This window comes from Rutidosis leptorrhynchoides, chromosome 1, assembly GCF_046630445.1.
Source record: "Rutidosis leptorrhynchoides isolate AG116_Rl617_1_P2 chromosome 1, CSIRO_AGI_Rlap_v1, whole genome shotgun sequence".
Classification (NCBI taxonomy): Eukaryota; Viridiplantae; Streptophyta; class Magnoliopsida; order Asterales; family Asteraceae; genus Rutidosis; species Rutidosis leptorrhynchoides.
This window is the reverse complement of record NC_092333.1, coordinates 440,577,582-440,591,098: the sequence shown is the minus strand read 5'-3', so window position 1 is coordinate 440,591,098 and position 13,517 is coordinate 440,577,582. Positions and strand designations below refer to the sequence as shown.

At 31.0% G+C, this 13,517-nt stretch overlaps 1 protein-coding gene across 1 annotated transcript; it reads right to left on the bottom strand.

Moving 5' to 3' along the window:
* Positions 1-232: 232 nt before the first annotated feature.
* On the bottom strand, positions 233-4,876 carry LOC139872817 (wax ester synthase/diacylglycerol acyltransferase 11-like). Its single transcript, XM_071860746.1, has 7 exons — positions 4,613-4,876; positions 3,191-3,793; positions 2,959-3,032; positions 2,764-2,869; positions 2,462-2,671; positions 1,141-1,278; positions 233-442 (listed from the first exon to the last, which is right to left on the bottom strand). The coding sequence occupies exons 1-7, from the start codon at positions 4,874-4,876 to the stop codon at positions 266-268; spliced, it is 1,572 nt and encodes a 523-aa protein (XP_071716847.1). The 3' UTR covers positions 233-265.
* Positions 4,877-13,517: the final 8,641 nt, after the last annotated feature.

The window sequence follows — 13,517 nt, the reverse complement described above, 5'->3', positions numbered from 1 at the left end:
ATAAATCACCTTTCGTAACTGAAACACAGCAATAAACAAAGCTTACAAAAACGGTGTTTTATTTATTTAACAAGAACGTAAAAATCACAAATAAGAAATGACATTTAGTGTGTTTGGGTTGGTTTTGGGCTTATATGATGTTTTTGATTATATGATGCGTATGCAATTTACTCACTTACAGTTTTGTTACACATGTTCATATCATGAAATAAAAAAAGGGATCAAATTTAAGAAATAACTAAAATTGGGTGATCCCATAAATTATTTATGTGAATGTGTTCTCCTTAACTAATAGGCCCCTTGCATAAACTGCTTCTTTGATGAGTTTAAGTGACCCTTCAAAATCATCTAATAACTTGTGAGGATCTGGAATTGTATTTTCTTCGACAGAGAGGACTATTGTCATCTTGTTCACATAACTTTGGAAATTAATCATCAAACCCTAAAATCAGATGGGGAAAATGGATCATGAGTTAGATATTTATTGTTATAAAGGATGCTAGCAACTTAAAATGTGTTTTACATACATATAGAGTCGTAATGTCAACAGGACCGTCTCAACAATTTTAAGGCCTTAGACGAAAATAAAAATGGGCTCACATATATGTTAAAAAATTTTACTACGCATAAAAAATTAATGCTCAATCTATCTATTTATTTATTTACATTGTATTTAACTATTAAAAACAATGTATTTTAACTTTAGTTGGCAATTTTTTATTTGATTTAATTATATATATTGAGAAAAAAATTTACATATTCAAAATTTTGGGTCCTTCTAAATTTTTGGGGCTATCTTGCTTATGCTCGAAGACTCCTCTGAATGTCAACCACATATACTCTCTCCGTCCCATAACTGTAAATTTTTGTTGAATTTATGACGATGATTTTTTTAATTTGCGCTTCATATGAAGAGCTATTTTAGTTAACAGAAGTTGTTATGAAGAGTAATTAATACAATTAGTTGTAGTATTGAATGCAAAATTTTAAATAATAAAAAAGGTTTAATTGAAGCTTAAATGATTTTTTTTTTTTTTTTGTTATTTAGTTTAATGGATAATATTTTGGGACAAACGAAAATAGTATGGTGAACAGATTTTTTTAGACAGATCCGGTATAAGCATATGAGTATTTTCTTACATGTGGTTGACCATAAGAACCGGAAGCTATGAATTCCATGTGATGACCATAAAATCCAATTTCTTCGAGAGGTCCAACCAAGTTTGAGAAGCTTAATGTTGTCCGACTCATGATCTTGTGCGAAAGTGAACTTGCCACCTATTATAGACAAACACGACCTACAATGTTAGCATATTTTGAAATCTCAAAGCTCGCTGAAATTAAATCTGATCTTCGCTATCCCAATGGTGTCAAAGGTTGTTGATCACCTCATGAATATAATCTACTATTGCCGACTACAATCAATATGCCAACAACAGCAACAACAACAACAACAACAGCAACAACAACAACAACAACAAAGCCCAATACCAACTGAAGTGGTGTATGGGGAGGTGAGATGTAGATAATCTTTCCCTTACCCGAGAATAAAAACAAGTCATTTCTCCACCCAGAAAAGTAGAGAAAGTCATCTCTCTTTATTCGACGGATAAGGAGATTGCTTCCGAGTGGACCTCCGGCCAAAAAGTAGAATTTTTTTTAAATAAAAAAATAAAAAATAGTAAAATAAAAAAATAAAAAAATAGTAAAATACAATTAGAATGCCATGAAAATGGTAGAATCAGATTTTCATGGGTTTAAAAGCCTGCCAGAAAATCAATTTAGGCTCTAAGCGGCAGTCAAGACGCCACTTAATCGACGCTTAGTGTTGCCTCAATAAATAGAGCCAAGTGGACCTTGAAAAACAGAAACTCGAAAGGCATGCCAGGTGGGAGTTGTTGCGCAAGCAAGGAGCCAACCACCCGTAACAAACCGAACACCACTCATGCATCATTAGAACGCCACTAAATATGCCAATAAATAAGTACAACTTATTTGATTTGAAATATTCACCCTTGAGGCAACATGTTGCTAATATCAATGTAATTAGTGTTGGGGATAATCGGTTAGCTAAGGTGATTACACTATTGGAGTAATATTGACTTGGTAAATTGTGTTGACCTTGGAGATCAAGGTTAATTGGCTACAAAAAAAAAAAAAAAAAAAAAAAAAAAAAAAATCAGTAGTACGTGTGTGTTTAGTTGGTCACTTTTGTCTTTGTTGACTATATATATGCTTTGTTGATTGTGAATAAAAAAGTGGTAAAGTTTATTTTTATTTTTTTTCCTCACTTCTTCCATTGATTCTTTCTGTATTTGTAAGTTATAGAGGTCTGTTTTTCAACAATTAGTGCGCAAGATTTAAATCTTTCTGTATTTGTAAGTTATTGAGATCTGTTTTTAACAATAAGGGCACAAAAAAAGTACAAAGAATCTATCAATATACAATACTAGAAAAGTACCTTGATGCCAAAAAACTTATAAACAAACTTGGCAATTGAGAAGGTATATATGGCCTCGAGAGAGCGCTTCTTTCGATCAATTGTTACCTTGGCTTCTCTAATATAGTCAAGTGGATCATCTCTTATACCAATTGTGAATGGAAGAAGAATGTAACCAAGCGAATTCCCCCATTTTGCTTCAGTGTTCTTCTCCATCATATCAGCCAATGCCTAACATATGTGTACACACTAGACTAATTAAACCTTCTAAAATCAACCTTTTTAACATCTTATATGTTAGCTAATAATAAAATATAACTCACTTGAATGCCTGATGATGGTGTTAAGTTGATTAACAGCAACGAACGCAATCTTATATTCTTCTTTGGGAGGTTATTCTTCTTCTCGGTTGCGCCTTCATCTTTTTTCCTTTTTTCACCTACAAAATTGTTAATGTATATCCGTCTTTCAGTAAAAAGTATCTATCAGAATTTATACTGTAAAAAGTTGAAAGAAACAAATTACCATATTTTCGGTTAAGGTACTGTGACAATCCAGCTTGGGTGATCCCTAATGCAACATCATTAATAGTCTGCAAGATCTTTTATGTTACTAGTAGAACAGAGTAAAATCCTATTATTAAAAACTTGATTTGGAACACTGCATAACAAAGACACCATAACAAGAGGACTAAAATAGAGCACATAATTTGAAGTAGTAATAATTAGTTAAAAGCTAAAACTCACTCACCAAATTCATAGCATTCTTGATTAGCTTCATATCATCAAGGCTAACCGTCCGGTAAACTAATCGTCTCGGATTGAACTCATCTCCCACTGGAACTTTTATAGGCGTCTCAGTATCCTTCAAATACAGCGCAGTCAACATAAAATTACCAACATCAACCAACGTATTCAAAACCAACCAAAAAACCAAACCAACCGCCATGTACCACCGTTGCCACCACGGCCCTGGAACACTCAAATTATTTGATGAAAGCCACCCTGAGTTCGAACCCTTATTAGTTGGGATAGTGGGAACAGCATCAGGGTTCGATATCTGACGACTACAAGCTAATAGCCATGAAATCAAAGAGGTTCCGTCACCAAGGGATTGGTGGATCCGAAAGAGTGCAATTGCTTCTGCGCCTGAAGTTTTGAGGTTTAGAAGATGTAGGTCCCACAATGGTTTCGAAGCGTTAATTGAGGTTTTACTGAGATTGAAGACGTAGTCTTCGAGGAATGTATCAGGAGAGTTAAGATTTTGTGGGATAGTAGGAATGATGATGTGGTTGTCTAAGTTTACATTTGTTGGAACCCATTTCATTTCTCCTTCATTTTTGTCATCTACAACCTGAATGTTTGTTGGAAGATGTGATCATCATTTAGAAATAAATAACATAAAAATTCATGTGTGCATGTTTGAAACTGTAAAATATACTCCTTTTGTCCCTAATATATTAAGTATTGGAATGGAATTTCTCAAATTAATTGTCCACTTCCATATATAGAATGGAATAAGAATGTTAATGTCTATTTTCTACGCAATTCTCTGTCTTCGTTCGTGATCATGTTGGGGGAAAGGTAATGTATGTGTATAAGATTAAATAATAAAGAAAAAGTAATGATAAAACTGGAAAGTAAACAAAAAGTACAATACTTTTATGATATTTTTTCTTAAACTGTGTGTTTTTTGTCTGGTGATAATAAATATGAGATTGAGAGAGTATAGTACGTACAAGGGCGGATGTACTTGAAGCCCAATGGTAGCACGGGCTACCACTGAAATTCGCGATTTAGTGAAAAAAATTTTAAGCTTTTAACCAATAATACCACTGGATAGTGTAATTTTTTTTTGTGTGACACCACTGGATAGTGTAAATTTTTTGAGCTTTTAACTAGTGACACCAGTGACTAAGATTCCTGAATCCGCCACTGAGTACGCATAACAATATCGAGATGTGGGTTCATCGGGTAGACATGTATAAATTCGTAGCTAGGTGTGTAAGTAAAATCAGCAAAATCTCTAAAATAAATTTCACTTAGTGAAATATTAAACCGAGTTAACAATAAACTAGAAATACTAATTCGTGTCGTATATATTTTCATCAATAGAAATAATAACGCTTGCTTTTAAAATAATTAAATAATTAATACAAACACTAAATTTTACCTGCAAACTACAGAAATGAGGGTGTTTAAGCAAAGCATGTGGTAACTTTTCGTATAGTATAGCAGGGTTAATGGGGTATTTGATACCCAAAATTGCTATGTTGTATACATTCAAATTTGGTTCATGAAACATACGTGAATCTGGGCTCAATGGTTCGCCTTCATAACCCGAATTTTCAGCGATGTTAAAAGAGTAATTTTCAGTGATTTGGATAGGTTTTAGAGTTGATTGTCTCCACCTTAACCCACTTGTAAGTGACTCCATTGAGAAACTGAAATGTGATTCCAAAACAGAGATTGTGCTGTAATATAGTGTGTATGTGGGAATGTAATTAATATAGTCAGATATTGAACTTTTGTCTCTATTAGGCGAGAATGTAAAGTAATTAAAAGTTGTCAAATTCTTTTAATCTCAGGCTCTCAGCTAAATAAAACTGTTATTTATTAAAATCGTTAATATTGGACCTGAACATAGGGGTGTTCATCGGTTCGGTTTTCGGTTTGTTCGGTTTATTCGGTTCGGTGTATTCGGTTTTGAAAATTTTTTAGGCAAAACCGAAAACCGAATTCAAAGTTAAAACCGAACCAAACCGAAAACCGAATTCAAATTCGGATTCGGTTCGGTTTTCGGTTAAAACCGAATATTATGAAAAACTGAGAACTTTGGTAGTTTAATTGTGGCGTTACTGATGTCTTAGTTATTTATATCCTAAAACAATTACGTATAATTAAATTATCAAGAATTCGATGATTTATTAGTATTCATAGCTTAATTATGACGTTTATTGCTTCTGTTATTAAGAAGAAGAACATAATAATTTAAGTAATATAATTATAATGTGAGCTACCAAATCTTCATATGGGTGAGAATATATTTTATTGATTGGATCCCAAATTATAATGACACTAAAACATAAATATACAAATTAAATATATAAAAATTTTGAAATCGGTTTTGACATCGGTTTTCGGTTAAACCGAATTCATACTTTTCAAAACCGAAAACCGAATTCAAATTCGGTTTCGGTTTGACGCGATCCGAAAACCGTTTATCAAATTCGGTTTGGTTTTTTTCCGGTTTGGTTTCGGTTTGGTTTTCGAGTTCCACGGTTTCAAACCAAATACTGACCACCCCTACCTGAACACACATCTCTCTTTCATCTATATCTATATTCTATATATCTATATCTATATATCTATATTCTCTATATCTATATTCTATATATCTATATCTATATTCTATATGTCTATCTATATCTATATATAATTTATACTATATCTATATTCTATATATCTATATATAATTTATATCTATATCTATCTGTATTATTTCTATATTCAATATTCTATATCTATCTATCTATATTATTATTATTATTATTATTATTATTATTATTATTATTATTATTATTATTATTATTATTATTATTATTATTATTAATTTATTTAATATATAATAAAAAATATTATTATCTTCACATTTAAATCCCACCTTTCAGTGTTTAAACACACTGAATCACAACCATCGATCTATGTTTGAAATCAATTATTAAATAATAAAAATCAATTTCTCAATCGTGTCCTTAATTGGTGTGTAATTTTACGATTCTAATTTACTGAAAACGTTAATTCGTATTTGATTCTTTCAAAATTTAAATTAAATTGCTCCAAATTAATAATCATACAGACAAAGCTTTCTTCGATAAAAAAATAATAATAATAATAATAATAATAATAATAATCTTATAAATGTATTTCGAGACGGTCAAAAAATATAAAATATTGAGTAGCAACAATGACGTTGGTTAGTATAGTGGCTCTCTGTACAAAATTTGAATGCCATTCCTGAAGTATATATTCAAGTTGTGTTTGTAGCTTGAGTTATGTCTACATGGGTTTGCCCATGTTTTCTTGTAGGTTTTACCGACATGTATTCAAAAAAAAAAAAAAAAAAAAAGTCCGCTCTGTCTGTCCCTCGGAATAGTTTAAAGATTAGATCCATATAATGCGGTTCAGGTTTCCATCTGAAAACGCATGTGTGCCTGAAAAATAATCGGGTGGGTGAATTATTCCCCGTCAATGATCCTAAATATTTGCCTTTAAAAAATAATAATTATAATAATAAAATTTTCTTGCTAAAAAAAAGGTTTTCATTCAGTCGTTCTATGTGTGATTTTGGTAATAAAGAAAATTGTTTAAATCTCTAATTCAATATAGTTATACAATTACTGATTTGATGATTCATCTGTTGATTACCACTTGAATATTAAGGATTTTAAGGTATATCCATTTCTTTTTTTTTTTTTTTTTTTTTTTTTTTGAAAGGCAAAGTATATCAATTTTTATATCATCATATAATTCAATTCAGTAAGTTTTATATAATATGAATCAATAATCATAACTTTGGGACTGCCTTTAAGTTAAAGTTTTACGGAGAAGTAGTTTGACATAAGTAGCCTGTAGCCACATTAATGAACAAGGAAGCTACTATATGGAAAAGAGTAGATATTCGGTTTTATAATGCATACTAGTTAAAGACCTGCGATTTCGCGGGGTTTATGAAATGATCGAATTTGATAGAGTATTTATTAGGTTGATTAAAAAGCAAACAATATTAGATAAACCACAAAAGGTTGTGATATACATTCAATAACATAAATAGACTCATAATACGTTGCACATATGTAACTATCAAAGGATTCTAATAAGAAATGAATATGAGTAAAAGTACATACGAAGCTGAAATTAAATGATTTACTTTATCATGGATGGAAATACTAAATCACTCTATACCTTAAAAAAGAGTTTTTATTAGCTAATAATTATTTTCAAAACACCCTTCATGACCCTTAGATCAAAAAAAGACATGTCACTACCCCTTAAATCAATGGTCCACATTCATCATCTACTACAATTAGCTAATAAATCGAAAAAAATTCTGTAACTACCTAAACTAACCTTCACCAAATTAAAACCCGTAGTCAATTAGAGACGTAGCCTGGGATCGTGAACCCTAATTATACAATTCTTCAACAGAATTGCCATCAGAAAAAGAAAAAAAAAATTAGTAAACGTGAAGAGCATCCATCCATAATTCGACCAGGTTTGTTCATTCACATTCAACTTTCTTATTTTATTTTCAAAGTATGTGTAATTGCTCTCTACAGCTATTTCGTGGCGATACGATCTTGATTAAGGTAGTTTTTTTAATATGATTTTTGTTAGATTGATGTTGGTTTAGGTGTTTTACTATATTGATTTATGTTTTTGTTAGTAGGGTTTGTGTTAATATGTGAATATGCTTATGGTTTTTAGTATGATGTTAGAAAATTATTAGTATTGTTTTCTAGCATTGATCTGGTTTATGTGGCTTTGATTTTACTTCGTCATAATGATGTTGGTTTATGTGGATTTGATTTTTGTTAGAGTGACTACTTCGTCAATTCCCAGGCCAATTGCATCAACGTGTACTTTCTCTGCTCCTTTAACTCTTCGGGTTGTTGTTTCCTTCGCCTTCTAATTTATTGCATTCGCTTATTTGTAAATATAATTGGGTTTTGATGTTCATAGATGATCTATGTTTTGTAAACAGTATGTGCTATTTTGGTTTCATTATTTGTTGATGTTTACTGAAATGTTTCGTTCATATTGATTATAAACGTTCCATATTAATTGATTTCGTTGCGAGGTTTTGACCTCTATATGAGACGGTTTTCAAAGACTGCATTCATTTTTAAAACAACCATAACCTTTATTTTATCAATAAAGGTTTTAAAAACATTACGTAGATTATCAAATAATGATAATCTAAAATATACTGTTTACACACGACCATTACATAATGGTTTACAATAGAAATATATTACATCGACATATGTTTCTTGAATGCAGTTTTTACACAATATCATACAAACATGGACTCCAAATCTTGTCCTTATTTTAGTATGCAACAGCGGAAGCTATTAGTATTCACCTGAGAATAAACATGCTTTAAACGTCAACAAAAATGTTGGTGAGTTATAGGTTTAACCTATATATATCAAATCGTAACAATAGACCACAAGATTTCATATTTCAATACACATCCCATACATAGAGATAAAAATCATTCATATGGTGAACACCTGGTAACCGACATTAATAAGATGCATATATAAGAATATCCCCATCATTCCGGGACACCCTTCGGATATGATATAAATTTCAAAGTACTAAAGCATCCGGTACTTTGGATGGGGTTTGTTAGGCCCAATAGATCTATCTTTAGGATTCGCATCAATTAGGGTGTCTGTTCCCTAATTCTTAGATTACCAGACTTTATAAAAGGGGCATATTCGATTTCGATAATTCAACCACAGAATGTAGTTTCACGTACTTGTGTCTATTTTGTAAATCATTTATAAAATCTGCATGTATTCTCATCCCAAAAATATTAGATTTTAAAAGTGGGACTATAACTCACTTTCACAGATATTTCCTTCCTCGAAAATAAGACTTGGCTACGGATCGATTTACGAACCTATACAAATATGTACATATATATCAAAGTATGATCAAAATATAATTACAACCATTTTTATTATGTTTTAAAGATTTGAGTGTATTAAGTCAGCTGTCCTCGTTAGTAACCTACAACTAATTGTCCACAGTTAGATGTACAGAAATAAATCGATATATATATATTATCTTGAATCAATCCACGACCCAATGTATACACGTCTTAGGCTAGATCACAACTCAAAGTATATATATTTTTGGAATCAACCTCAACCCTGTATAGCTAACTCCAACATTACTGCATATAGAGTGTCTATGGTTGTTCCAAATAATATATATACATGGGTCGATATGATATGTCAAAACATTTGCATACGTGTCTATGGTATCCCAAGATTAGATAATATATTAGAATACATGTATAATACAATATAAGTTAGCTAGGATATGATTTGTATAGATTTGTTAAACATTTCCCGTAGCTAAAAAGATAAAAAATATCCAATCTTGTTTTACCCATAACTTCTTCATTTTAAATCCGTTTTGAGTGAATCAAATTGATATGGTTTCATATTGAACTCTATTTTATGAATCTAAACAGAAAAAGTACAGGTTTATAGTCGGAAATATAAGTTACAAGTCGTTTTTGTAAAGGTAGTCATTTCAGTCAAAAGAACGACGTCTAGATGACCATTTTAGAAAACATACTTCCACTTTGAGTTTAACCTTGATTTTTGGATATAGTTTCATGTTCATATGAAAAATCATTTTCTCAGAAGAACAACTTTTAAATTAAAGTTTATCATAGTTTTTAATTATCCAAACCAAAACAGCCCCCGGTTTCACTACGACGGCGTATATCCGATTTTATGGTGTTCATCGTGTTTCCAGGTTTTAAATAATTAAGTTAGCATATCATATAGATATAGAACATGTGTTTAGTTGATTTTAAAAGTCAAGTTAGAAGGATTAACTTTTGTTTGCGAACAAGTTTAGAATTAACTAAACTATGTTCTAGTGATTACAAGTTTAAACCTTCGAATAAGATAGCTTTATATGTATGAATCGAATGATGTTATGAACATCATTACTACCTCAAGTTTTCTGGATAAAACTACTGAATGAGAAAAATGGATCTAGCTTCAAAGGATCCTTGGATGGCTTGAAAGTTCTTGAAACAGAATCATGACACGAAAACAGTTCAAGTAAGATTTTCACTCGAAATAAGATTGTTATAGTTGTAGAAATTAAATCAAAGTTTGAATATGAATATTACCTTGAATTAGAAAGATAACCTACTGTAAATAACAAAGGTTCCTTGATCTTAGATGATTACTTGGAATGGATTAGAAAGCTTGGAAGTAGACTTGCAAACTTGGAAGTATTCTTGATTTTTATGAAACTATACTTATGGAATTTATGAAGAACACTTAGAACTTGAAGATGGAACTTGAAAGAGATCAATTAGATGAAGAAAATTGAAGAATGAAAGTGTTTGTAGGTGTTTTTGGTCGTTGGTATATGGATTAGATATAAAGGATATGTAATTTTGTTTTCATGTAAATAAGTCATGAATGATTACTCATATTTTTGTAATTTTATGAGATATTTCATGCTAGTTGCCAAATGATGGTTCCCACATGTGTTAGGTGACTCACATGGGCTGCTAATAGCTGATCATTGGAGTGTATATACCAATAGTACATACATCTAAAAGCTGTGTATTGTACGAGTACGAATACGGGTGCATACGAGTAGAATTGTTGATGAAACTGAATGAGGATGTAATTGTAAGCATGTTTGTTAAGTAGAAGTATTTTGATAAGTGTCTTGAAGTCTTTCAAAAGTGTATGAATACATATTAAAACACTACATGTATATACATTTTAACTGAGTCGTTAAGTCATCGTTAGTCGTTACATGTAAATGTTGTTTTGAAACCTTTAGGTTAACGATCTTGTTAAATGTTGTTAACCCATTGTTTATTGTATCAAATGAGATGTTAAATTGTTACATTATCATGATATTATGATATATAATATATCTTAGTATGATATATATACAGTTAAATGTCGTTACAACGATAATCGTTACATATATGTCTCGTTTCGAAATCATTAAGTTAGTAGTCTTATTTTTACATATGTAGTTCATTGTTAATACACTTAATGATATATTTACTTATCATTTAACATAATTAACCAAGTGTATCAATATCTTAATATGATTCATATGTACCTAGTAAGACGTTGTTATAACGATAATCGTTATATATATCGTTTTCGAGTTTCTTAATTTAATAGTCTCATTTTTATGTATATAACTCATTGTTAAAATATCTAATGAGATACTTACTTATAATAAAATCATGTTAACTATATATATAACCATATATATGTCATCGCATAGTTTTTACAAGTTTTAACGTTCGTGAATCACCGGTCAACTTGGGTGGTCAATTGTCTATATGAAACCTATTTCAATTAATCAAGTCTTAACAAGTTTGATTGCTTAACACGTTGGAAACATTTAGTCATGTAAATATCAATCTCAATTAATATATATAAACATGAAAAAGTTCGGGTCACTACATTTACTTTGTGACATATGTTTTATAGACTCCATGCGATATTGTTGTTTCGTGATTTATTGTTATATGGTCAATAAACATATAAGAAGTGTAGTTTGTTTTTTCATGTTTGCTCAACTTGAGCAACCCATATCCTATTTTTGGTGAAGGTTTTATCCCTGTGACTGCTGTAAAGGAAATGGAGATTATAGCAGCCTTGTCAAATGCTTTTGGGTTTGGTCGAACAAATGTGTATACCGGGAAGGGTGGGAGATGTTGGATCAAGACCAAAAGATAGCTTGGGTTGAAACGGGACATGGGTCGAACGGGTCAGATTTTATAGACGGTGTTGGTCTAATTCGGTTGGGTCGGGTTGGGTCGAGGCATGTACTTCCTAAAAAGATAGATAGTGGAAGCATGAGTATAAAGACTACTATAATTAAGTGGATTCTTATGAAAAACTATCTTTAACTATCCCTATATTTAGACATGAAAAACTATCCCACGTATCAAACTTTTTGATTAAATTTAAGTAATTTTGTCTAATATGTTTATCTATAATTTTGTTTAATTTAGGTTTTTTGTTTTTTCTTTGAATTAGAATGATTAAAAGTTCAAAACTATATCTTGAAAGATCACGAATTATCTCTTTATAATGTCAATATGCATGATGATTTGGTCCCTTTTCACGGGCTTCTTTTACCGCCCCCGTGATCATATTTGACCACAACTTGATATATTTTAGTGGATGCAATTTTCCTATCACGAAAGATCTAAAGCTTTGGAGGTGGTTCAATACTTTAAAGAATATAAAAACAAGGGGAACTTGACATGGTAGCACCGTAGCAGTAAGTTTATATACTTTTCAAATACCGTATCTTGAAACTCATGACTTCTTGCAACCACTTGAACGCGTCAGTAAAAGCGTTGCTAACGAATGAAATAAACTCGAAGAACCAGCTACTGCAATCGAACACATTCTTCCTAATGGGATTGGGACTTATAGTATTAGTCAAGTTTCTTGTGGAGCTCAGTATTGGATTTACAACTTTTACTTTGATAAGTCAAACATGAATGTGTTACATCCCGTAACATATTGCATTATGAATAGCTCTAACTATGATGATATAGTTAACTTTACATGAAAATTTCATATTTGTTATTTTATTACAGTTAACTGTACTACAAGTGAAAATACTGTTTAGTAGTTGTGATTACCTGCAACTTATGATCTTTCATATATCTAATACTGTATTTGTTTTTGTTTTTGCAGTTCTCTATACTATTGAGTTTCAAAATAGGCCTTTTTGTATACAAAAATTTTAAATATATGTACGAATAAGTTTAGTAAACACTAAAAAATTTGGTTAAATACTAGCAATATAGGCCCCTTTGAATTATGGGCCTTGTGCGGGCGCACGTGTTGCACGCCATCAAATCCGCCCCTGCCGTTTGTAAGCTGTAAACGCTATCCGCTTTTGTAAACATAAACATATATGAAATGTAAATAAGTTTGTAACTACTTTTGCAAACATCAAACGAAAGACTAGGTCGGCTGCCGCATCGTGCACATGCTTGTTATTATCAAAATGAAAAATGTAACTTTAAACTTGTGCACATCAAAGTTGGTGAATTGGGCGGGTTTTATATAGTTATTAGAACAACTATAGTTAGATATAGTACTAACTTTTCTAGCTCAACGAATAATGGATCTCCTAGATGTCATAGTAATGAGTATTAAATCTTTTTTTGCATTTAATATTGAATATTTGACTAGATCTTTTGAACCATTTATATTGTATTTTCGTTAATAATAGTGAAATCTATATTTGTAGGGTGT

Bases quoted from the DNA above. Each gene is read 5' to 3' on its own strand.
- LOC139872817 (XM_071860746.1), bottom strand. From the start codon at position 4,876: ATGGAGTCACTTACAAGTGGGTTAAGGTGGAGACAATCAACTCTAAAA. The intron at 2,672-2,763 runs GTGAGTTATATT...CACATATGTTAG, and splicing joins CACCATCATCAGGCATTCAA to GCATTGGCTGATATGATGGA. The intron at 1,279-2,461 runs GTACTTTTCTAG...TGTCTATAATAG, and splicing joins ATAAGTTTTTTGGCATCAAG to GTGGCAAGTTCACTTTCGCA.